Consider the following 24,552-nt stretch of genomic DNA (forward strand, 5'->3'; position numbering starts at 1 on the left):
GCAATTTCCGCGAGGCCTAAACTTATAGGATTTTCGTTATCGACAGAAGAGGAGTTATATCCACTACTCATGAGTTCTAAAAAAATTGGCTCTCTAAATTACTCGGTTACAAATGCTTGCCAGTAACTTTAACGATACTGTTGTAGAGATAAATATAATTGAAAAGCAATTCTCATCTTACTCATGGAAGATAATTCATTTGACGGTTGATGATTAATTACTACGCACTAGGTTCAAGCATTAAAGTTATGATATCTGCAACAGCCTATTGGCAAAAGGAGTTCTCTAACACAAAGTAGTTTATTTCTCCTTATCCAAGAGTGTGGGACGTACTGGGTGAATATCGACCTTAAAGTTTCTTTTGTGCAGACTGCGAGCAGTGCTCAATACAAAAGAGGTCAACGGGCGATATGTTTCCAATGGCGGAAATAACAAATTTAATAAGTGAGGAAACACACTGGGGGAATTACACTCATAATAGAAAATGAAATTAAGTTTTCTTTCATTTCTGGCATTTCTGGTTTGTGTATTGCAAACTCAACTGGTCATACTAGAGAACAGACATCTTGAGATGGTTTCAAAACAAATTTTATTGTCATTACTGAACGGCATCAACTGAACATTTTATCCTTAACCATATTCTATCGCAATAAATACCAAGAAGAGAAATACTTTTCGTCTTCGACAACATAATTTTGATTTTCGAGGAGATTAACTTTACTGATTACCTGACGAGTTCAATACAATCTCTTATGATCAATCGACCCAAAACCTTAAATAATTTAAATTAATTTGCAACGAGTCTTAACTGAATGTCGAAGGCCACATAACGAAATTCAATCTCAAAACAACATCAGTCAACTCAGTCAAATGACTGAGACATTCAATTTAGGGAGAGGTCCCAGGAGGTTCTGTAGAATGCAAACTGGATCGTTCCTTGGCTCCACATTTCCTTTCTGTGTTGAAATTAAAATAAAATGTGAACTAAAAAGTCTCGAAGGGTTAGAGAATTTAAGTTAATATTTGAGTAGAGAAGATGCAACTCAGTAAAAGGAGCCGCCAAGTGACAGTAGTGTTGACTGAAAAGTGTCAATAAAGTATCAGCTAAGTGCCAACCGAGTATCGTCAGACATGCGTGTCGATCGTGAGGCGACCGATGTCAGTCGACATGTCAACATACTCGGTCGATATGTCAGTTGAGTATTAACCAATATATTGACCAACACTTGGCGGACATATTGACCGATAGTATCGACTAATACTCGTTCGACAGATGCCTTAGGTGAACATGACCCGACAAGACCACGTTGATTGTCACAGAAAACAAAACATTACTTTCCCTGGACACTGTCCAGGCCTAGAGGGCAACTGGAGCGTGTTAAAGTTATTTAAAATAACTTTTTAATTGTCTACCAATATCAGATACTGTTGTTTTAAGGGAACCATTGAAGACCATTGAATCGGAAGAGAGAATGACTTCGAAGACTATCGTTTTAAAAAGTTGAATTCATCAACCCAACTAATTTAGTGAACAGCACGAGGTTTCCCAAGCTTTTAAAAGTCAATTCCCGTTTTGCGCCGAAATCAGCTGGGTCCTCAAGTTGGTTACTGTCAACATAACAGCGAGCCCACGTAAGAAAATTTCCTACGCGCATTACTTTTAATGAAGCCGTGGAAGAGTATACATCACTGTAAAGCTTATAAAATATAAATTATGAAAATAACAACCGTTCTGGAAGTTTTTATTTTGGTAGCCGCGCACAAGGTGTTTCCTATACTGAGTTATTAGTCTTCACATTACTGCGGACGTCAACACAAACTGGATAGTATCACTTAGCAGATGATAGGCTAACCATGTATGATGTATGTGAGGCTTATTTGATATTCCTATTGGTTCCTGAGAAAATCTATTTTGAAGTTGAACTATAGTAAATATTTCGGTTGTCGTCACACTTCGGGACGACACGAAATAAATATTTCGAATTTCCTAAAGGCGTCACACACTTTGGTGCCTGACGAACAATCTGTCAATTTTCATGAAAATTGAACAAATGTGTCTACGTACTATTCGTTAAAGCAGAAGTAACTGACGTAAAAACAAACCTCGAGTTTTCGGCCTCCTGAGAAATTTACAGTTTTCATGCTGCACCGAGCGATGAAAGGCAACACCCCTGGCCATTTTAGCGAATTATCCATTTATAGATTTACTACTCCTCCTTCTCGTATTAGTAGTAAACCCAGAATGGATAACTCGCCAGTATAAAATGGCTTCTTTTCAACATAATAAGCAGTCAAATAACAAGCAATGCACTATAAAAGTAAGGTAAGGTATTTCAATTGAGAATTTGACTGCATTTTTTTTCATTCCTGAGAGCAGTCGTAAACATTTCCATACAAACTCTTATAATTTCGCCAGGACTATAATTTTGCAAGATTATCATTTTGAAAATATTGACCAAATTATGTTTGATGAACAAGTCCCCCACAGGCAATCACTGATAAGTATCAGAACTAACCTTCATGGTCCCCAAAAGAGTTTCCATTGTGAGAAGAACTTCATATTTCACACCAAACTCTACCATACGGCATCTCCAAGGAGACGACTGGAAATTTAGGATTGTACACGGCTGCGCAGTCTCGTCCAGTGCATGACGAACTTGGAACTCGAACCCAGGTCCACCAGGTAGACCAACTATGGTCATTCCAGGTTTAATGTGAGGTCTGAGGGCATTAAGATAATCTTCATGGGCAGACGCAGGAAAGACAAAGACTACGAAATCGATATCTCGCATGGCTTCACCTGGGTTCTTTGTTATTAATGCTGGTTTGGATTTGATAGACATTGGCTCATGTCCCCTGCGCTGTACCTCAACTTCAACGCTTGTGGTCTGCAATGCAGAGCTCCAGCGCTCTGCTTCATCTTGATTTAAACTCAGCACACGAACTTCAATTCCCTTCCGAGAGGACGCTATGCCAGCAAATGCGTGCGCATCAATCCCTTCGCCACAGATCAACAACTTAATGGTCTTCACACGACTGCCCTGATAATAGAATTACAAATGATGTAAACTTATTGATAATTCGTTGCTTACAAATTCTTATTGATAAAAAAGAAACAAAAGACAGAAATATTTATCAAATTTCGAGGAAAAAAGACACCACCTACAAGTGTCGAAAAGCGCTCATTGATTTTCTACGTTCCTTTTTTTGACAGCTATTAAAATTTGAAAAAATAAAGCGTGAAAGAGTTTAAAATTACCCCAAAAGCTCAAGATTAAATTTGGATGTTGGTTTGTAGGCACAAAAATTGCTTCAATTAATTAAAATACCAAACAACATTTTATCAATACATACGTAAAATCCTGCTCCTAAACCTGATAAAACTCCCCCAACAGTCGCACCGGTTGCGCCAATGGCAGCATTTCCTGCCAGTCCTATGCCAGCAGCCCCTGCACTCTGCAGAACCGAAAAAACACCCCCTGTAAATCCTCCGTAAATTGCTGACTGTACAGCTGCCGCCACGGAGCCAGCAGCAACACCTCCAGCAGTGAAACCAGCAGCACTAAGGACCACCGGAGCAGCTACCACTGCTGCAACACCAGTTGCTACCGCACCACCTGCGACTGCAGCTACATAGCCCCAGTTGACATTACCTGAAAAAAATAGACCAACTACACTGCAAGACTAGATATGAAACAGTAGAGTGGAAACGCATAAGGGCACAAAGAAAAACCCTGCATATGTCAGCTAGTTGTAATGAGCAAATCAAAGGTAATTCCCTCGTTCCTGTAGAGTGTGCTGCTTCCACCGCTTGTACTGAAGTTTTTGTTTTTGGTTTATTTAAATAGTTGCTGTATTGGTAGGTAGCCTAAGTATCAGTGAAATAGGATTTACCAGATATGCTGCTACATCGACAATAGTTCCTTTAAATTCCTTTGACCTGAAAATGCTAATTTTCTCGTGGCTTAATCTGTTTTAAATTATTCCACTTCCTTTAGTGCCTGACAAACTTTGAGTTTCACTTCTGCACCTGAGTGTTTCACATGCCACTATGTTTTTCCTCAAATAACTACCCATGCTCATTAAACGCCCCTCCCCCGAACAACCGCCACACCCAAGGCCATAAGATTAAACATTAGAGCCCCCAGCCCCCATTCCTCCCTCACTTTCTTAAATAGCAAGGATACCAGCAAATGTCGTTTCTGTTTCCACTTCATTTATACTTTTTAAGCTTCAATAAAAGCGGATCAGGAAAGGAGAATAATAGGTTCCCCATCAATAAGTTTCCCTCCTTTTAGCCCAGGTGTTTATCCGAGGAAGTAAACCAAATATGCAGTAAATTTCAATAAATTACCTTTTCTAAAAAAAAGCGTTTCCATGAAAGTAGACCATTCAAATCATTTTCAAAGAAGAGAAAAGTTTTATGAAAGATGAAAATCGCTAATCTTGTGTCGCAGTTGCGCAAACATGCTAGCGGATAGGATTATACAAAGAACCTGTGCATGAAGAGTTCTCAGTTCCTGGAATCTGTAAATATTGTAAATGACCCTGAAATATTTCAATACAAAAAATGTATTCAAAGCAGTTCTTGAATTGCTATTAGAAGCGAAAAACGTACGAACTTCTGTGGGGACGATACCCATGCATTTGAATTCACCACGCTCAGATCGTGGTTTACTTGAAAGAAAGTCATTTGAGGACCGTCATACTGGAAAAAATCGGAAACGTGTACATTTGACAGAAAATCTTCAGCAATATTAAACACTTCTATTCGGAAATAACATTAACCGGGTCTTGGGGTCTTCAAATTGTTGTTAGGCCTGACTTGACATCTAACAATTCGGTTTTCACTTTACGGCCACGGTTCGCATCGCTCTGGTGAATCGAAGTGACTTTGACTTGACTGATGAGCGTATTCTGTCGCGTCTCAGACTTAGATATCCATCATTTCCTAATAAAGTATTCTGTAGCATGGTTCCCTTAAATTTTGATCTCAAGAACGTCAAATTCGATCGGAAAAGAACGGAAAATCAAACTTGAAAATTTTGAGAGTCGGCCGCGGGGACCATATTTCTCCATCATCTATTGAACACCACGGGAACGAAGATCGGTCGGATGAACACCGAATGCAAACGAAAATTCTCGAAATCGGCTATCAATAAATTTGATCGTGCACTCATCAGATTGATTGATTACCAAGTGATAACCGACTTAATTACGCGCTCTGCACTAAAACAGTAGACACAAAAACACAGAAGAAATTATACGGAAACGAACACAGTAGACCAGCATCCCCAGTCTCGAGGAGTAACAGTATCCTTAGTTGCTTTAGGCTGTAGAAAGCAGATAATTTATATTGTACAGGAACAAAACCATTAACTGCTTTAACTTACCCCCATTGGTTGGAGGAGGGTTTCCTGCTGGATCCCCTTGACTGGTTGACGAGGTCGTCTGGGAAGCTCGGTCCTTGCAAAACAAGGGGGACAGTACTTTTAACTTTTTGCTAAAACCAAGCAAAGTATAAACCAAGCTGTGGACATCACCTGTTCGAGATACAAACAGTTTTCTGAGAGCAAAGCTTGAGGAAAACTGAAACCTTCAAGAAACAGGTAATGTCTATGAAGAGATAAAGAAGGATGTTTTAGTGCCAAATGGAGGCTATTATGTTTTTTATCCTTAAAAATCTTAAAAACACCTTAGTTTTTGCTTTGTGGGATGTTTACTTCTTGGTGTTCACTGGTATGACTGAAGCAAAAAAGAAAAACATTCCTTCCTTTGTAACAACTGCTTAACACTCTCTCATCTTGAATTAAATTTTTAACAAATGCTAATTTTATCAAAGCAGGTGTAAGGTTGAAAACTTGGAGAATATCACTTAGGGTATATCCTCAGATATTCCCCAGTTTTAGCTGGGGCATATTTGATCATGTATAAGCAAAGCTATTCAAAGCCAGATTATAAAAGTTAGATTTCTACATGTGTTGCTGCATACTTGGACAGCATTTCTGCACACAAACACAGAATTCATGAATCAAATAAGATTTGCTAAACAAATTCCCATTTGTTTGTTTGTTTGTTTTCTTTTTTAATAATGACGATGCCATTTCAATTTAAAAACAGCATCCTCCTGATCCTAATAAGAAATAAGGAGTTACTCCACATGTTCATTTGTTCTATCTCGACAAATAAATTAAGCTGTTTCCTGTTACTGGGATTTAGCACCAGTTGTGAACAAAACTGTGTTTAACTGCCCAAATCTTGTCCCAAAATAACCTTTTCTTTCAACTGTGTAAAAAATATTATTTCAAAGTTTATTCTTGAATGTTATTCACTTGTATAGGCCTTATGATATTGTTTGCATTTGTATGTCTATTTTAACTCTGCATATCATTATCACTGAAACAACATTAGTCTCAATACTAAGCCAAGTCCAATTATCAAGCAACAAATAAACCAGTGAATAAATTAACAAATTAACAGTCATATCATGCCTAAAACATTTCTCACTGAATATATAAATGCTTTCATCACAACATCATGAATTAATAATTAAGTTTACTGTGAAATTACACTATATGCTAGAATATACTCAGATAAAATATATATCTTTCAATTTCATTGGTTACAGTTATCAATAAACATGATGTTTCCACAATTCATTTCATTTCTTACATCTTTCATGGAGATCTGATAGCGATGATTGAGGTACCTATCACAATGACCTTATAATTGCCTGTAATGCCTTGACAACTTTTAGGTTGTCAATCCAAATTGGCCTGATTTATCTCTAGTTTTGTTGTTTAAGTATATGTGCACACACTGTTCTAGTCCCATAGTGAAAACTGAAGAAGAAGATCAAGACAGTGTCATGATATAGTGGCGAGTCTGGTTGTCCGTCATTTTTGTCATTTATCATGATTGAAAATTAGGTAAGTCCCTTATAGAGCCAACTTCTAGCTGATAGTTTTACTTGTGGATTGTAACCCAAATTATAATAAGAGAACCCCTCAGAATAAAAAGATGTGACAATATGCTGCCCTTCGTCAAATGAAAACTTCCCCAATTAGGTGAACTGAAATTTGTATTAATAATTCAATTATGAAATTTCCTTTGATCTCGAAATGTTCGGTTGCTTGTGCAGAAATCGCAAGAACTGGTTCCTAGCGTAAATCTTGGTCATCTCGAGCGGCAAATTTAAATTTTTGGGCAAAAAAACAGAAATACGAAGCCTGGAAAATAGAAATGACTTCTTCAAAAGCTTGTTACATTTGAGGCGCGTTTAAAAATTTCCCAAATGCTCGTGAGATCTTCAATATCTTTCCGAAAAATAGCTTAAGGGGCTGTTCACCAGAAATTAACCGACAGTTTTCTCATCTTAAAGCTATTTGAATCACATAAACGTCCTGAGATTTGTTTCTTTCTGTCGGTTGTTCTGTTCTCTCCTTCGTCCGCCATGATTTCTCAACTCAATCTCCCGCTTGACTTCCATGAACCTGATTGACGATTATTTCACTTCCGGTAAAATACTTGGAATTTGTCCGGAAGTTGCGTCTGTCCTACCGTGCAGACACAAGAGATTTCGAATTTTGTTCAAGAGTTGCGATGCAACGAAAAAAACCAAGAAGTGAGCGCAGCGAACGAGTGAGTGAAACAAGTGAATAAAAATCTTTGAAACACTTTCCATGGTACGGTACATACTGCGATTTTTCCTTATTGACCGATACATTCCAAAGATTGAAAGCGAACGACTTAAAGTGCTTCATTACGACTTAAAATCGTTCGACCAATCAGAGACACGAACGATAGTACAGAGTAAATCTCAGTTTGAATGAAATTTAACAAGTAGAGAAGCCTTGACTGTTCTCTCTTCTGTTGTAAAGCACGTAGGAAGCGGCTAGAACACGAAAGAAGTGTGGGGAGAAACACGAGACGTAGGGAATTGGGGAATAACCAATTCTAAGTGACAAATTGTGCCTTCGTGGACATTCCAGGCAGTGTCCGTTTAGCGTGGAAAACTGCCGCTATTTTTTGGATATTTTCAAGTGAGCAGAGGCTTGAGCGAGGTGACCGCTTCTGAAGGGTAAATCACACACAGGAGGACGAGCGGGGAACAAACTTTACCTCTCCTCCTCTTCCGCGTATAACTCGGTCTGCCCGCTCTCCGTGCGCCTCTAATCGAAAAATGCCAAAGGATGAGGCTGTTCTATAGGTTAGCGTCTTTTTGTCATCTACTAAAGCATGCAACGATTAAGCGAAGTTCATGGAGCATTATATTTAGGAGAGACCAGGTACCATGTGTTTAAAATGACCGAATAAGAGCTACTTTTAACCATCCAGCCTCAACCTTTGGTTTTCTTATGAGACTTCTATGAGTAAAGGTTATTTTCCACTATTCCGTCATTCCGCCATTCCGGCTGTCAGGGTCGCCCAAAGGCGGCTTCCATTGTAATTCTTTGTTGCTTCACGATCTTAAGAAACATCCAATGTATTCTTTAGCATGGTTTGATTTTAAAATCTTATAGTGGTTAATGAAGTACAGAAAGAGTCGATGATTTTTTTTTCGACAATGAACCCTTACCTGATAGTCTTCGAAATAAGGGACAAAAATAAAGCACCCGCTTCACACTCCGTAAAAGAACAGCTCAAATTTTTGCTCAGCTTTCAATTTTTTCAACCTCTACCACTAGTAATTTCCCTTAATAAACACAGTCGTTTGTCATTTCTTCATCTCATCTTCTAGGTCAAAAATGAATGCAAGACATTTCGATGAGCCAAAACTTGCCGAAATTTAACCAATTTAGGAAAGAAAACAAATGCCACTTAATTCATTTCATTGCACACCTACGCAATTCTTCTGTGGTTTTGCCTATGTTTGATCCTTCTTCATTGAAGGCTTCACTTGCAAACGAATTGTCCTCGAGGCTTTCCTAGCCTCGTCACGCAATCATTTCCTCCCATGAACGTTTGTGGAACTAGAACGAGTGCGTGACGAGCCTTAGAAGCTTGCTACCAAGAAGCCCACGCTAAAAGCACCATTGTAACTTTGCAGGATCTTGCCACGATATGTGTCATGATTCCTATTCCCAGAGCCTGCTCGTATGTTGTCCGGTGAAAACCTCACTTTTTGCCGAATGATTGAAAAATGTACCTTTCGAGAGAGCTCTATTTGGATCTTCTGAGATAGCTCATGAACGTGAAAGAATCACCAAAAACGTTTTACCTCCAAATTATAGTTTTGACAACCACTCGAAGACTGTCACATATAACTCCATTTTTAATTTTTTCAATCGTTGTTCTAAAGTAGATATAAATTAGGGAAAAAAAAAACTGAACATTTTTCGTAATGATCTATTTCGATTATAGCATCAATTGAATGAAACTGAAACTCAACACATTTCAAGTTTGATTGACAGCTGTTTCACTCTTAAGAAAACCAAAAGAAAAGTTGATTTGAGGCTCTTTTCGTGCAAGGCGATGCAGCTGTTGCAAGAATATGATTCCTGTAAAGACTGAGGCAAGGTGACATCAAGTCTTTCTGTCAAGTAACAACTTATGCTTTTAAAAAACTGATAAATTATTGATGTCCCTAAGAGCTCCCATACAGTTTAGAGTGACGCCCTTGATAATACTTTCCTTGTCTATCTTTCGCACATTCCTGCGAAGTATCATGAACGGATAGATACACCTTTATCATAAAACTTGGGAAATATTTTCGTTGTGTTGCTAATTAAATATTTGGTTTGGTGATTTTTCTTCCAATCTACCCTTTTTCTCATTTCCGAATTGGCTCCCCAAACTACTCAGATATTTACAAATGCCTGGCAGTACCTGAAACGATACTCTAGCAGAAATAAAAATAATTGACGATCAATTCTCATCGTATTTATGGAAATAACTCATTTACGTATTCTTAGTTTATGAAGCACACGGTTTACAATTAATTACTTCACAGTAGGAGGAAGTGTTTAATTTATAATCTCTGCAAAAGCCTATTGATAAAAGAAGTTTTTCTGACACAAAGTATATCTCCTCTTATCCAAGGGTAAGGGCCGCGCTGGGTGAACATCGGCCGTAAGTCATTTTTCATGCAGACTGAGAGCAGTGCTCAATACAAAAGAGGCCAAAGGGAGACATCCTTCAAATAGGGTCTCGAGCAAGCTTGTATTATTCATGTAGACGGGGAAGTAAATAAAAGTAAGAAGGTAGGAAATAGACCGAGGGAATAACACTCCTGATAGAAAAGGAAAAAAATTAAAGGGAAATCAGGGGAAATTGGAAATTTAATTTCATCAATAAAATGAAGTTTTGGAAATTAAGTTTCGTTTTATTTCCGGCATCACTGGTTTGTGTATTGCCAACTTAACTTGTCATACTAGAGAGCAGACATCTTGAGCTGGTTACAGAACTTTTAATGACTTCAACTGAAAGTTTTATCTTAAACCATATTCTTTATCACATAAATACTAAGAGGAGAAGTATTTTTTTGTCTTCGACAACATAATATTGATTTTCGAGAGGATTAACTTTAATTACCTATTGAGTTCAATACAGTCTTATTTAATTCATCACTTGTGGAACTAATTCCTTGAGTGAAATTGTAAACCAAAGAGCACAAACTCATTGCAACACATTATTGTCTTGCATTTTGACCGAATACCAACTCACCGCCTTGGCTATAAGGAGCTGCTCTTGTTTTGTTAGGGTCAATAACAATTATAGGACCACGATTTTTTTCCATGTTTCCATTTAATTTACATCTGCAGTAATTTGCTACATTGGTCTCAAGACACTTCAGTTTGTTACAACAAAACATTTTTAAATATCGACCAGCCCGATAATTCATCTTTCTTATACTCTGACGAATTGTTCCACAACAATTAAACAAAAAAGTCGTCTTATTTTGTTTTCTAACTTTGACAGTACACTGTAGATGACCACCATTTGTCTTAACCTCACTGCTCTTGTTCATTAGGGACTTCAAAGTTCTTATCGGTATTCTGCTTGGCTCTCGATCACGCGCAAATGTGGGACGAGACTTACATGGATGATTGTTTAGATCAGTATTAGATAGCTTTGATATATTATCGATAGGTGCTTACTTTTAGTCGCCGAAACGTCAATTTCTGCGCCAGTACATGTGGCTTTTTACACGTAGACAAGTTCTCGCGTGCGTGTTAAGGACATTACTGCGATTTGCCAATGAACGTAAAAATGGAAAAAAGGAACGAGACTAGAATTTCAAAACAGACCCCCTACGGGAAGTGCGTGGGTAATAATGAAGTTAACTGTGAGTTGATACCATATGCAAAATGTACTTCAATTGCTTTAAGAGAAATAGAAATCTACCATTGGGTACAACTATCGACGAAGGGCATGAACTATTTAACTGGGTGAATGAGAACACAGTTCTTTGTTTAATGCATTCGTAGTGAGTGTCGACTTTGGGTTCATTCCATTGCAACATTTTTTGGCACCCTAATTCCCTGACATGATTGACAATTTTAGGAGGGACAATACCCAGACACTGATTGGTGCAAACATAACCAACTGCTGTGATCTTTGTTCTGCTACCTCAGCTGGTACTTTATCTTAGCCTTCGTAAGGCAGTATAACGGTAAAGCATTAAAACGTTGATTTCATCAACAGATTTATATGCTTGTGTTATTTGTTTTTTAAAAACGGAATGAACTTACAAGAGTATGTGTTTGATCGATGAAGACAATGGCGCCAAGAAGTTACAAAGATAATTGCTGTGTTATAGGAAAAAAATCCAAAACTTATTATATTGCCCACTCAATGGATAATTGCGGGCAGATACTCTGTAAAGATTCCAAATATTCATGTTTAATGTCTCAAACGTGAACCAAAGAAACTCTTAACCCTTATCGTGCGGCTCCCGGAATATTCCGGGCGCATGTGTTCGTCCATGTGGACGGGTCCCGGAATATTCCGGGTTTCCGAACATCATTGTTTTGAAATTAGAAGATCCTCGCAGCTAAGAACACTACTGAAACTAGTAGTTGTAAATAGGACCTGAAAAAAATTCAGGCCCGTACGGGATTTGAACCCATGACCTCTGCGATACCGGTGCAGCGCTCTACCAATTGAGCTAACAAGCCAACTGGGAGCTGGTCAATGAATTGGGTACAAATAAACATCCAAGTGAATGAAGAATTTAGATATATGAAAATTCACATATTTGCACTGCGGTGGAGAGATGAAATTTCATCTCTCCACCGCAGTGCAAATATGTGAATTTTCATATATCTAAATTCATCATTGTTTTATTGGCGTAGAAGTTCGGAATATGTCGGGCTTAGGTAGGTTTACGGTCATGGGCCTACCAAAGGGACATAAATTAAGCATCCGACAGAGTTCCGAAGATCCGAGTAGAATAAAAGAATTAATTAGCATGAAATTAATTTTGTTGCGCGGTAAAACTGATAAACAAAGATGGCGGCCAATATTATATTTGTTGATGAAGGAACTATCGATGAAGTTGTTGGTGGAGAGGATAGCGATTTTGATGAAAACACGGATAATTCTGAAAGCAGCGAAGAAGAAGATGGCAGAAGCGAAGAATACAGTGATGGCGAGGAGGAGAGCGAAGAAGAAACCGAAGAAGACAACTGGGTCCTTGGCGATCGTATCCCGCGAAGGCTTGACTTCACAGCTGATCGAGGGTTGAATGTGGAGCTTCCTGACAATCCATCATTCTCTGACTACTTTCATCTCCTCTTTCCTGAAAACCTATTTGATGAGATTGCATCCCAAACAAATAAATATGCAAGGGAAACAATCGCATCTTTACAGCGAAGAGATCGTTTACCTCAGCACTCGAGGTTTAGAAATTGGCCTGGGGATGGTGTGACATCTGGTGAGATGAAAGCTTTTCTTGCCATGATTACTGCGATGGGCCTGGTGAATCAAGAGAATATCCAGGATTACTGGTCCACCGACGAGGTTTTATCTACTCCCTTTTTCCCTCAAATTATGTCAAGAGACAAATTTATGAACATTTTAACATTTTTTCACTTGTGCAATAATGATAATTATATTCCTCGAGGACAGGAAGGGTATAACCCAGTAAACAAGCTTGGCACTATATACAGTGTTGTCACTAGGAATTTTTCAGATGTCTGGAAGCCAGGCAAAAATATCTGCATAGATGAGGGAATGATTCCATTCAGAGGAAAAGTGCACTTCAAAGTGTACAATCCAGACAAGCCAGATAAGTATGGTGTAAAGTCATACCATTTGTGTGACTCAAGTAATGGCTATTGTTGTAGGTTTGAAATTTACACTGGTGTAAACCAAGAACCACCCAGTGCTAAAGGCAAAACATATGACTTAGTCATGAGGCTCATGCAACCTTATTTGAATGTGGGTAGGTGTTTGTATGTTGACAACTACTACACATCACCTACTTTATTTGCTGAGCTCTATAGGCAGAACACTGGGGCCTGTGGAACAGCCTGCTACAGGAAAGGTATTCCCCAGGAATTTAAAAGGCCACAAGTGAAAAAAAAAGGTGACAAGTTTGTTATGAACAATAGAACTTTGCTGGCTGTTAAATTTAAGGACCGCAGAGTTTTCCAGATGCTGTCATCTGTTCACTCCATTGCAGATGTAGAAGTTGGCCGAAATCACCCTGGAACTGGGCGCCCAATCACTAAACCCGAGATTGTACATGACTACAACAAGTTCATGGGAGCAGTTGACAGGTGTGATCAGATGGTGGCCTATTCCTGCTTCAGGCGACGCACCATGAAATGGTGGAAGAAAGTGTTCTTCCATCTGTTTTCCTTAAGCATCCTGAATGCTTACATCCTCTACAAACTTAGAACCCAGTCACCTGTACTGCAAAGGACCTTTCGAAGGGAGCTTGTGAAGGAGCTTGTTAGGAATTCTGGCATCTCCCATTCTCTCACTCCAAGAGGCCGCCCAAGGAGGTCAGCTGAAGGCTTAACCCGCCTCCAAGTTGGAGGTCACTTCCCAGAGAAAATACTGGGTACTGGGAAGAAGTCCAACATCACTCGGGCATGTGTGGTTTGCTTTCCTGCCCAAAAGAAGATTCTGAAAAGGACAGGAGATAAAAGGAAGAGGCCAGGGAAGGAGTCTAGCTTTCAGTGCAGTGTCTGTAAAGTAGCACTCTGTATGCAAGACTGCTTCCAGTTGTACCACACTGTTGAGGACTATGTTGCTGCTTACATTCGAAGACATGATGCCAATAATGACAATGTGGATGCTGAAACCAATTGATTAACTGATCATAGCCATTATTCATCTTTTTTTGGTTTTGTTTGGTTTTGAAGTCAATTCAAACGCAGAAATAGATAAATTTAGACCAATTAGACCCATACAACTGAGCTGACTGTTTTGAACTAATTCAAAACCAAAAAATGTAAATAAATTCCTAATTTGATTATGTGTTGACTAGACAAATATGCAATTTTGCTACTATTTTGAGAAAAAAAATGCTCTCACAGTCACAGGAATTGTTTTATCAAGTTGTTGGACTAGGGCTTAACTCTGGTTGCCATTTTAGGCTTGTACAGATAATTTTTGGAAGAAATTAATATGATGTGTTATTTGTTAATGTATGACTTTTGTCAAAAACATGATTTCATAGCTAAATTTTAAAAGCAACTTAGGTTCAAAATTTATTATAATAGAATAATCAGAAAGGAAATTTATTAAGCTTTAATTTGATATATAGGTTGTTGGGATTTGATGAAAAGTAAAGCTTTCAATGCTGTTGAAAGGATCAACTGTCGTGCATGAGTGCTTTTCTAAAAATAAAGTCAGTTTAAGGGATTGTAACCTGAACTCAAAGTCAGTATGATAAGGGTTAACATAGTAACGAGTCGAAACGATGATCTTGAAATGTTTTTGCGTGACAGCAGAGTCTTTTTGGTGCGAGCTACATACTGCAAATATCTGTCTTAAGACAATGTCGTGATCTTATTGGTACGAGCAACATACTGTAAATATCTTTTCAGGACGATGCTGTGGTCTTGTTGGTACCAGAACTTTATTGCAAATATTTGTTTTACCCCAATGCTGTGATCTTATTGATGCGAGCAACATACCATTCTATATGCTGACATTAATAAAAAAAGTAATTGAGTTCTTTAAAATGGGAAAATTTGAAAGTTTTAAAACTAAAAAAAGTCATGTGTTCAGGATTGAAAAAAAAGTCATCCAGCAGCTTTTATCCTCGTGTCTTAAATTTTTTGAAAATTGTTAGAACAATAAAATCTTCCACTAAGTGATAAATAATAATAATTGAACTGAGTGGAGTGACATTTGTATAGATAATGACATGATTTCGAGTGAGCTTTGGTGTTAATAAGCACGGGTAAATTTTTCAAAGACAACACAATTGCACGAGCCCGTAGGGTGAGTGCAATTTTTCAGCCAATCAGACGCGCGTCATTTTTTCATGTACTTTATTACATGAAAATTGCTTTAGATTTCAGCCAATCAAACGCGCGTAATTTTTTCATTTATATTATTTGGTATAAAATCATACAAGTGATTTCATAATTGAACGAGCGCGCAGCCCGATTCTGATTTGAAATCACAAGTGTGATTTAGTATAGGTAATCACATGATTTTGAGTGCAATTTGGAATAAAGAAGCATAAGTAAATTTTTTCAAAGACTGACAAAATTGCACGAGCCTGTAGGGTGAGTGCAATTTGTGATCCTTGAAAAAATTTACAAGTGCTTATTTATTCCAAATTGCACCAGAAAAACCATGTGATTACGTATTAATAATATACGTGAAAACTACGAGATTGCTTATTATAATTATACAGAAGCAAAGCGCGCGCTGCAAAAATGATTTATTCAAACCCTGCGAGTGACATTGTGCGTTCGGTTGAAACAACCGCGTTCTATCAAAACAAAAATATACAATGCCATTTTCATATCTTTTAGGCGCAAAAAAGATCAAAGTTCGGCTAAACAGTTCAAGGAATTGTTCAGTCTGGTTTTTGTTACTTCTTTGCCCTGAATTAACCTTCTTCTGCATTGAATCACCTGAAAACTGCATTTATCTTAACCAATCAGAACTGGGTAGTTTTTTCATGTATCTCATTATAATGGTAATTGAACTGAGTGGAGAGCTATTTAGTCTGAAATCATACGAGTTATTTCAAAATCGAAAGAGCGCGCAGCGAGTGTTTGATTTGAATTCACAAATATGATTTCAGATCAAAATTGCACTGCATTGGAAATTTCCGTCGCTCGTATACAGGATTTTTAGTCTGTGCAAATATTTCATTGAACCAGTAAAGAGCTGGTCTGTAGAAAGCTTCAAAAGTTATACTCAAACAAAGCCTTGAAATCTAATTGTTTGCTTTTAATAAAGTTTTCATATTGGCTGAGAAAAAAATGAGATTAAGAGAAAAAAATGGTGCGATTCGTGAAATAATCGCACCAATGAGAGCCAATCAGATTGCAAAGATTACCAGTGATTTCAATATGGATATAATTACGGACCAGAATTGGTCTGCACTCAGTTCACTTACCACTTTATTACATCAGGAGCCCATAACTTGATTACATCCATTTTAAAATCGCAAATTTCAGTCGCTCAAATACAGGATTATTAGTCTGTACAAATGTTTTATACTTAGCTGGTTTGTAAAATAGCTGTAAAAGCTGTCTTTTATTTTCACCTAATTATAATTTGATCGGTTACATTAAACAAGACTTGAAATCTAATTAGTTTTTGTGTTTTAGTAAAGGGTTCGTTTTAGCTGATGGGAAAAAGATGCGATTTAGAGCAAAAAAATGGTGCAATTCATGAATAAATTGCTCCAATGAGAGTTAATCAGATTGCATGAATTACCAGTGTTTTCAAAATTGATGTAATAAAGGCATAAAACTTCCTAAATCTACAAATTTTATCAAAGCCTTTCAATTTCTGGTCCATATTTCACTTTGATGACACAGCCATTTGTTTCTCCTACAGGAGAAATGTTATAATCGAGACGAGTGATGGTAAGCAACAGAAGAATTCCGATTTTGACCCAATTGACCCGATGTTTGCTGGTGCTTCTGATTGTTTTTTTTTCGAAGTATCTTATTAGTTCGACATTTGTATTAGATATTCATTGGGCTCTCCTATTGTGATTGCTGAGTTATAACCACTAGCGCATTATGTTTTCAGTTAGGCCTATTCTGAGACCTTAAGTCGCCTTAAGTCGCCTTAAGTTGCCTAAAGTCGCCTAAAGTCACCTAAAGTCACCTTAAGTCGCCTTAAGTTCCCTTAGGTTGCTATTGGTTACACAATGTTATAAGGGCTCCAGCCTTCTCAGTTGACCCTATCCACCCCATTCCAATCATAAGGATCAAAGGAGAAGGCATGGTGGCTGAATGGTTGTGTGCTGGATTCGACATTAAGCAGTCCAGTTGTGGTCTTTGGTGTTAGAGCAATGCATCTTGTTCTTGGGAAAGATACTGTAAGCTTCAAAGTGTCTCACCTATTCCGGATTTAAATATGGGTACTGGTTGGGGGGAGGTAACCCTGCATATGAATCATTGTGAGGATGGCAATGGCTTCCATATACATGGAAACCCCTTGTGAAAATAGTCATACACCTGTCTAGCCCCTGCGCTGGCATGGGTAATTCCAACATGCAGACAATGCACTAAAGTACACACAAGAACAACATGCAGGCTAGCCTGCAAATATGGCCACCAGTCATATTTGATCACTCAACTTAGTTTTGTCCACTAAAGTGCACACAAGAACAACATGCAGGGAAGCCTGCTGACAAGTGTACAGAGAAATAACTAATTTATCTGTCCCAAAAAAAATGATCAAAAAGCTTCAAAATAATTCACTCTGAAAGTTTAAAATGGGTGATCTGAAATATTGAGTGCTGATTCAGAATGACATTCTTTTGGTTATTAAGAATGTCCTGTTTTTTGTGGAGGCTAATACATTGTAGCTTCATTCAGTCAGTTCAAAGGAAACAAAGGTTTTCTAGATCAGACATTAAGAACAAGTCTCTGTAAGAATCAAACATCTTGGGAAATGAAAATTTTCAACCCCCCTTCAAATTTTGCATGCAGTTAGGCGCTCAGGGAGGATGCACAAAAATGCTCTTTTTAAAGGGCGCAGCGTTCTTGTTGCCATGGTAACAACGGCTGCTTGTTCGAGGCCTGGGGCCTCATTTTCATACAAAAACGTCGCAAAAAAAGAGTAAAATGTTTATTTCTCTATCTCAAGCTAAATACAACATTACAAATTGGCGCTTCTACCATACATAGTAACACCATTCATCTTCACATTGATACAGTCGATTTTCCCTGGGAGTGAAGTTGAACACACTAACAGATTATTCATTTCGGTACAGTTCCGGTCATCTTTGTTGTCGGGTAGAACAGGGAAAACGTTTATCTGAATTTCTCCAAAAGTACACCGATTCTAGAACTGAAACTAACCACATAGCTGGTTATAACATTCTAGATTTTAAAAATGTTAAAATCTCTGCGGGCCTGCCTCTACTTTCCATAGGAGCAATTCGCGAACGAAGCTCAAAAATCAGATATTGCATAATTTGGCGATGTTTACATCGAATGTTCTCGACAACAAATGTTTCAGAAAAATGAAACATGTAAAGCTTTGAAATAATGTCATCTTATGAGCAATATCCCGAAGAGAAATCTCGCCTATGCTTGTCATCTTTTAAAAAAAAAATTGATCAACCTTCATGGAGGACTACTCGACGTAACTACAAACATATACCACAAATCGTGTGCATATCATCCAGATTCCGAGTGCTGCACCTTCTTTCATGGGAATTTGAGCGATCTGAAGTCCCCTGAAGATACACTGTGATACTTGTATGTCATTTGAAACATGTTGAAGTCGGCTGATCGACATGAAACTATCTTCACAACGGTCATTTGTCATAAACATGTACGTTATCACGATGGCGTGACACCGTATTTCTCCGTGAAGTTTCTATCGGTCGCTCCAAAAAAGACGAGAAATTGATATTTTTCGTATATGTCAGCAGATTTCCGCGCACTCTGAAGTAAAAACAACCGAAAAAAAAAGAGGAAAACCCCGATTAACGCTCGTAAACACAGAGCTGAGAGTATCAATCGTAACCTGTCAGCGGCAGTAATACATGTAAAACCCAGTTGTAACAATAGCAATTTGAACCACATAGGCATCTCCCTACAAAGAGCAGATTCGGGCAGTTATCATTTCCTTGTGACAGGAAGTAAGATAATTCGAATCATCTGAAAACTGTCAGAAAACTGTTAGAAAATTTGCATAAGATATGACGAGGAGAGACTTATCACCGCTGCAGTGCAATCGAGTCAATCAATGTTTCCTTCTAAGTCTTGTTAGAGAAAATATCATAACAAAGTTCGAAATAAAAGATTGAATGAAATCATAATGTCATAATTCCACCTTTCAAACAACTTATTATCCACACGCAAATTGCAACTCGTAACTTGAACGAAACTCCCCATGGTTAATATGTAATCTGGATTGCTTCAGGACCTTCAGGAAAAAGAACAGCGATTTCATCACCATTATTTTCCATACTTTTCTCCCGGATATCTTTTACAAGCTTAAAGAAAGATGAATATAGTGCAATCTCCCAGTGATTTACACGAGAGGAAGACAAAGGTCTCTCTAATTTTCCCCTGAGGTGGCCGGCTCACCAGGAAGAAACAGGAGATCGTTCGGTCTAATAACGTTAGTCTGTGGAGATTATCAATCTAATAACTGAGAAGATTGTGCCCTTTGGTTCATCAGTGACAGCATTAATTATTTCAAACATGTATTTCTCGGTCCAAGCGACACCAAAAATAGTTCCTTTGTAATTTTGTAAGCACTTTCTATAGCATTTTATTGTCAAGGGAAATAAATCTCAAGGTTCAAAGCCAATATAACGTTCGAGCATGAAGGTTGATCAATTTTTTTAAAAAGATGACAAGCAGAGACGAAATTTCTCTTCGGGATATTGCTCATAAGATGACATTCTTTCAAAGCTTTACATGTTTCATTTTTCTAAAACATTTGTTGTCGAGAACATTCGATGTAAACATCGCCAAATTATGCAATATCTGATTTTTGAGCTTCGTTCGCGAATTGCTCCTATGGAAAGTAGAGGCAGGCCCGCAGAGATTTTAACATTTTTAAAATCTAGAATGTTAAAACCAGCTATGTGGTTAGTTTCAGTTCCAGAATCGGTGTACTTTTGGAGAAATTCAGATAAACGTTTTCCCTGTTCTACCCGACAACAAAGATGACCGGAACTGTACCGAAATGAATAATCTGTTAGTGTGTTCAACTTCACTCCCAGGGAAAATTGACTGTATCAATGTGAAGATGAATGATGTTACTATGTATGGTAGAAGTGCCAATTTGTAATGTTGTATTTAGCTTGAGATAGAGAAATAAACATTTTACTCTTTTTTTGCGACGTTTTTGTATGAAAATGAGGCCCCAGGCCTTGAACAAGCAGCCGTTGTTACCATGGCAACAAGAGCGCTGCGCCCTTTAAAAAGAGTATTTTTGTGCATCCTCCCTGAGCGCATGCAAAATTTGAAGGGGTGTTGAAAATTTTCATTTCCCAAGATGTTTGATTCTTACAGAGACTTGTTCTTAATGTCTGATCTAGAAAACCTTTGTTTCCTTTGAACTGACTGAATGAAGCTACAATTTATCAGCCTTCACAAAAAACAGGACATTCTTAATAACCAAAAGAATGTCATTCTGAATCAGCACAATATTGAGGAGTTTAATGTTAATGAAACTTCAGTCATCTTTAAATGCCCATCACAACTTGGAAGAATTAATTCTAAATGTGAACTTAACAGTTACTGGTTACCTAACTCTGAATAATTAATGTTTATGGCAATACATTTGTAAATTTGTGACTTAACTTATATTATAGTATAGGAATATAGACATAAACAAGAAATATTAAACCTTTGAAAAAGCATAACACTGCCTCCCAACATGTACATTTGACTGACTGATCATGTCTTCATACTTGGGCATATTCAAATAAAACATTTAATAAATATTTGTGTCAGTTAGATGGTATAGTGGCACAGCAGTTGTCAAAATCTTCAAGACCTACTATGTTGTAATTAAATATCTTCAAATTAATTGTGTTACCAAGTTTACCAACTGCTCTATAATTATGTCTGCATACACACTCCGCAGTGGTCAAATGCACTAGTTCTGTAACATCTGCTATTCATGTCTTAATTTTTCTCTAATCCTCCTCATCAAGCTTAATGATAAGACAGTAACTGAAAAGATGAGCTTTGTTTGCTGCATGAAAGTTAATGTACCAGGTAAATGTCAAATTCACTTATTGAATTTGAAGTCAATAAAATGATGGAAACAATTATTATCAATTATTTATGTTTCTGTATCTCACTCTTTTTTTCTCGACACTTCTTCCCACAAGTTTAACATAACTTGGCTGCAAATGAGATGATTTAAAAAATAATAAAAACATAGGAATAAACTTACAAGCTCTTGCATGTCGTTGTTGATCTCTAAATTTGTGATAACAGAACGGATGTCATTTACCCACGCGATGCAGATTGCGGCTAATGGAAAAAGTTTTTCAATGCTGTCTATCAATTTATTAACTGTTTGAGCTATAATTGACCTCGGACAACAGATCGCTTAAATGATCTGTTAAATTGCAGCGCTAACTATAACGCGTTGGTTCCATTCGCCAATATTGAGTGTTTTGGTATCTGCTAATGATGGCGTCCAAGTCATCCAACTTCCTCGATGGCCTGGAATTTTATTTCATTACCAAAAAGCCTGACAAAGTTCAGAGATTTGAAGGAACTGTGAACAACCGCTTCATGATCAGTTTGCTTGATATTGGGCATATAACCCATGATGTTTTCTTGGCTATTTATTAACAAGCTTTGACTGTATAATTTTACAACAACTATTGTGGTAATTCTGTCTAAGTATTTTTAGCTAAATTGATTTGAAATATGGACATTTTAGACTATGGTGACTTATGAGCATACCAAAGTAACCGAAATGACTGTTGTGTTTATTGCAAGTGAGTCTGTAGACATTTTTAAAGTTTATGGAAAGACTTTTGCTAACTTTGGTTTTACTGCTTCAGTTAAATAAAATCGCTTTAAGTCGCCTTAAGTCGCCTTAAGTCGCCTTATGTCGCCTTAAGTCGCCTTAAATCGCCTAAAGTCGCGATATTTTTTGTGCCAATTTTGCTCAAGTCGCCTTAAGTCGTCTTAAATCGCCCAAAGTCGCCTAAAGTTACGGCGACTTAGGGCCCAAGAGTAGGCCTTCAGTTCTTGCCGTGACACGTGTATTTGAATCCAACCTTTTCCTTGCAGAAATATTTCAAAGGTGTGGTCTGTGCATCATCGTATTCCAAAACCATTAAAAAGATTGATCTACGCATAACCAAGAATTCCATAACCTAGAGTCTCAAAGGTAGGACATTTAAAAGTGTCGTTTACATTAATAATGTTCTTTTGCTTGAGTTGAGAATTGCAAAATTCATTCCTATCAAAAATTTCAATCATCTCGAGCCACTTCTTTCAAACAGAAGAAAAAAACGTACACAAAATACTGAAAATAAAAACTCATTCAACATTAACAGCTAGATTTTATGTGCTTTTAGAATTCTCGCAAAATTATAAATGCCCGTGAGATATTCAATATCACCCTGCAAAATAACTTTAACTTGCCGAGAAACATAAATAAAGTTTTCTAGTCTTACAGCTATTTAAATTACTTACATTTCCTGAGATTGGTCGCGTTATGTCGGTTGTTTTGTCCTCCATAATTTTCTGAGCTCCGAGTATCAGTGCACGTGATGTTTTACCACACTGTTGTAGTCGGCTACCTCGCTTTCAGTGAAATGCTCAAACTCCTAGTGCCTCCCGTTTACGCTTTGTATTCGAGCTAGTTTCCCCCAACAGTCCAACAATATAAGACCACTGATTAAAACAAATTTGAAATACAGTTATTTGCAGAGTCTTTCTGTGGTTGTCGAAACTGTAATTTGGTCATTATTTCACTTTCATGAGCCACATGTATCCAAGAAGATCCAAATAGAACTCTCCAACTATTTTTGAAAAAGTTACATTTTCAAATCATTTAGCAAAAGATCAAATTTCCCCAGCAAATATATGGGCTGGCTCTGTGGGCATGGCAAGGTGGTGGTAAGATCCCACAAAGATAAAGCGTTGGGGGTTGCCCAATACACGCAATAGATTCCATTGGAAAATATATTTTTTCCATCCTTTCGCTGGCTAGAAAATTCTGTTTGTGCTTCAGATAACCACTTCTCCCACGATAGAAGCAAATGTAAAAGTCTTCATTTTGATAAGAAACTAAAAGACATGGAAATAATAAATTACTCCCGGGAAAAGAGGAAATTGACTCTGCTTGAGAAAATCGACATTGCCAAGACGCTAAGGGTTGTATAAACTAACAGACAATGCTTCAGTTTTATCAATACCTGAAAATTTCACCAAAAGGGTTGATAACACCTTATTGAAGTTTACATAGGACAACAGACCACATAAAATTTTAGAAAAATACATGAATCAGAGACAGGAAAGAAGGTGAATTAAAAATGATTGAGTTCGATTCTATGAACAAAGCCTGGGAAAGACGATTTAATACAGTGGGGAAAGCACCGGGGAAAATCATCCTTAGGCGGTTTAAGTTCTTACTATCATACAGTTATAGAACCAAAGAACTCAAGTTAAACAGCATCCCAAAACTTAAATAGGTGAAGACAAAACAGACGCCATAAGATGGAGCAACCATGAAATAAAAATCGCAACTAAGCCAATATTTTATATGTCATGGCGTAAGGCGGATATTACAAAAGTTAAAGACCTCTCAAACCTTATAGTGGAAAATTTCTAACGAATCAATAATTTTTTAACCAAGTTAAAGTAAAGTCCTGTTTACTACAAACTATGATCTTCTCAATGCGATTAGAAATAAATGGAAAATTTTGCCTACTGATAGACAGAGGCGGACATGAAAACAGAGTTTTCTGAGTTTTTCAGAGTTTTCTTTTCTGATTAATTATTTATCAACAAAATAATTGTTGAAAATAAATTCCAACCACCCACCAATGAAAACTGAATCAGTCATGGAGTGGAGCCTTCTGCAATCGAAAAATTATATAACTGCCTTTTTCTATTCGAAAAAAAACAAAGTGATTATTGTTCCAATTCAAGATGTCAAAATCTCAGTCAAGCTACATTTCTAAATGAAGCTTGACTGAACAATCTTTACTCTTCTCACTGTTTAAGATGCACCTTTGAGAAAAAAATGATACATCGTGCTGTAAAACAAAACTGCCAATAACAAGACAATTTAGATTTATTGATTTAAAAAGCAGCAAAGTTTGTATCATAACAAGGTCACCCTTAGCTTCATTAATAAAGATGGCTGCCTATACTCCCTCCAGAGAACGCAACGAGTCCGGACTGTTTTTCTTTTCTGACAATTTCAAGATAATGCTTTCGACAATATCTT

At 37.4% G+C, this 24,552-nt stretch overlaps 1 protein-coding gene across 2 annotated transcripts; it reads right to left on the reverse strand.

The window, feature by feature from the left end:
* Positions 1-572: 572 nt before the first annotated feature.
* Positions 573-23,031, reverse strand: LOC149042740 (tauropine dehydrogenase-like). 2 transcript variants are annotated; one of them, XM_089213474.1, is made up of 6 exons: positions 7,401-7,470; positions 7,005-7,006; positions 5,394-5,466; positions 3,355-3,653; positions 2,517-3,041; positions 573-956 (listed from the first exon to the last, which is right to left on the reverse strand). In XM_089213474.1, the coding sequence occupies exons 1-6, from the start codon at positions 7,453-7,455 to the stop codon at positions 867-869; spliced, it is 1,044 nt and encodes a 347-aa protein (XP_089069600.1). In that variant the 5' UTR covers positions 7,456-7,470; the 3' UTR covers positions 573-866. The 2 variants fall into 2 exon arrangements, with proteins under 2 accessions (XP_089069600.1, XP_089069599.1); XM_089213473.1 differs by lacking the exons at positions 7,005-7,006; positions 7,401-7,470 and adding an exon at positions 22,791-23,031.
* Between the last annotated feature and the right edge of the window lie 1,521 nt (positions 23,032-24,552).

This window comes from Pocillopora damicornis, chromosome 7 (genome assembly GCF_964200805.1).
Source record: "Pocillopora damicornis chromosome 7, jaPocDami1.2, whole genome shotgun sequence".
NCBI lineage: Eukaryota > Metazoa > Cnidaria > Anthozoa > Scleractinia > Pocilloporidae > Pocillopora > Pocillopora damicornis.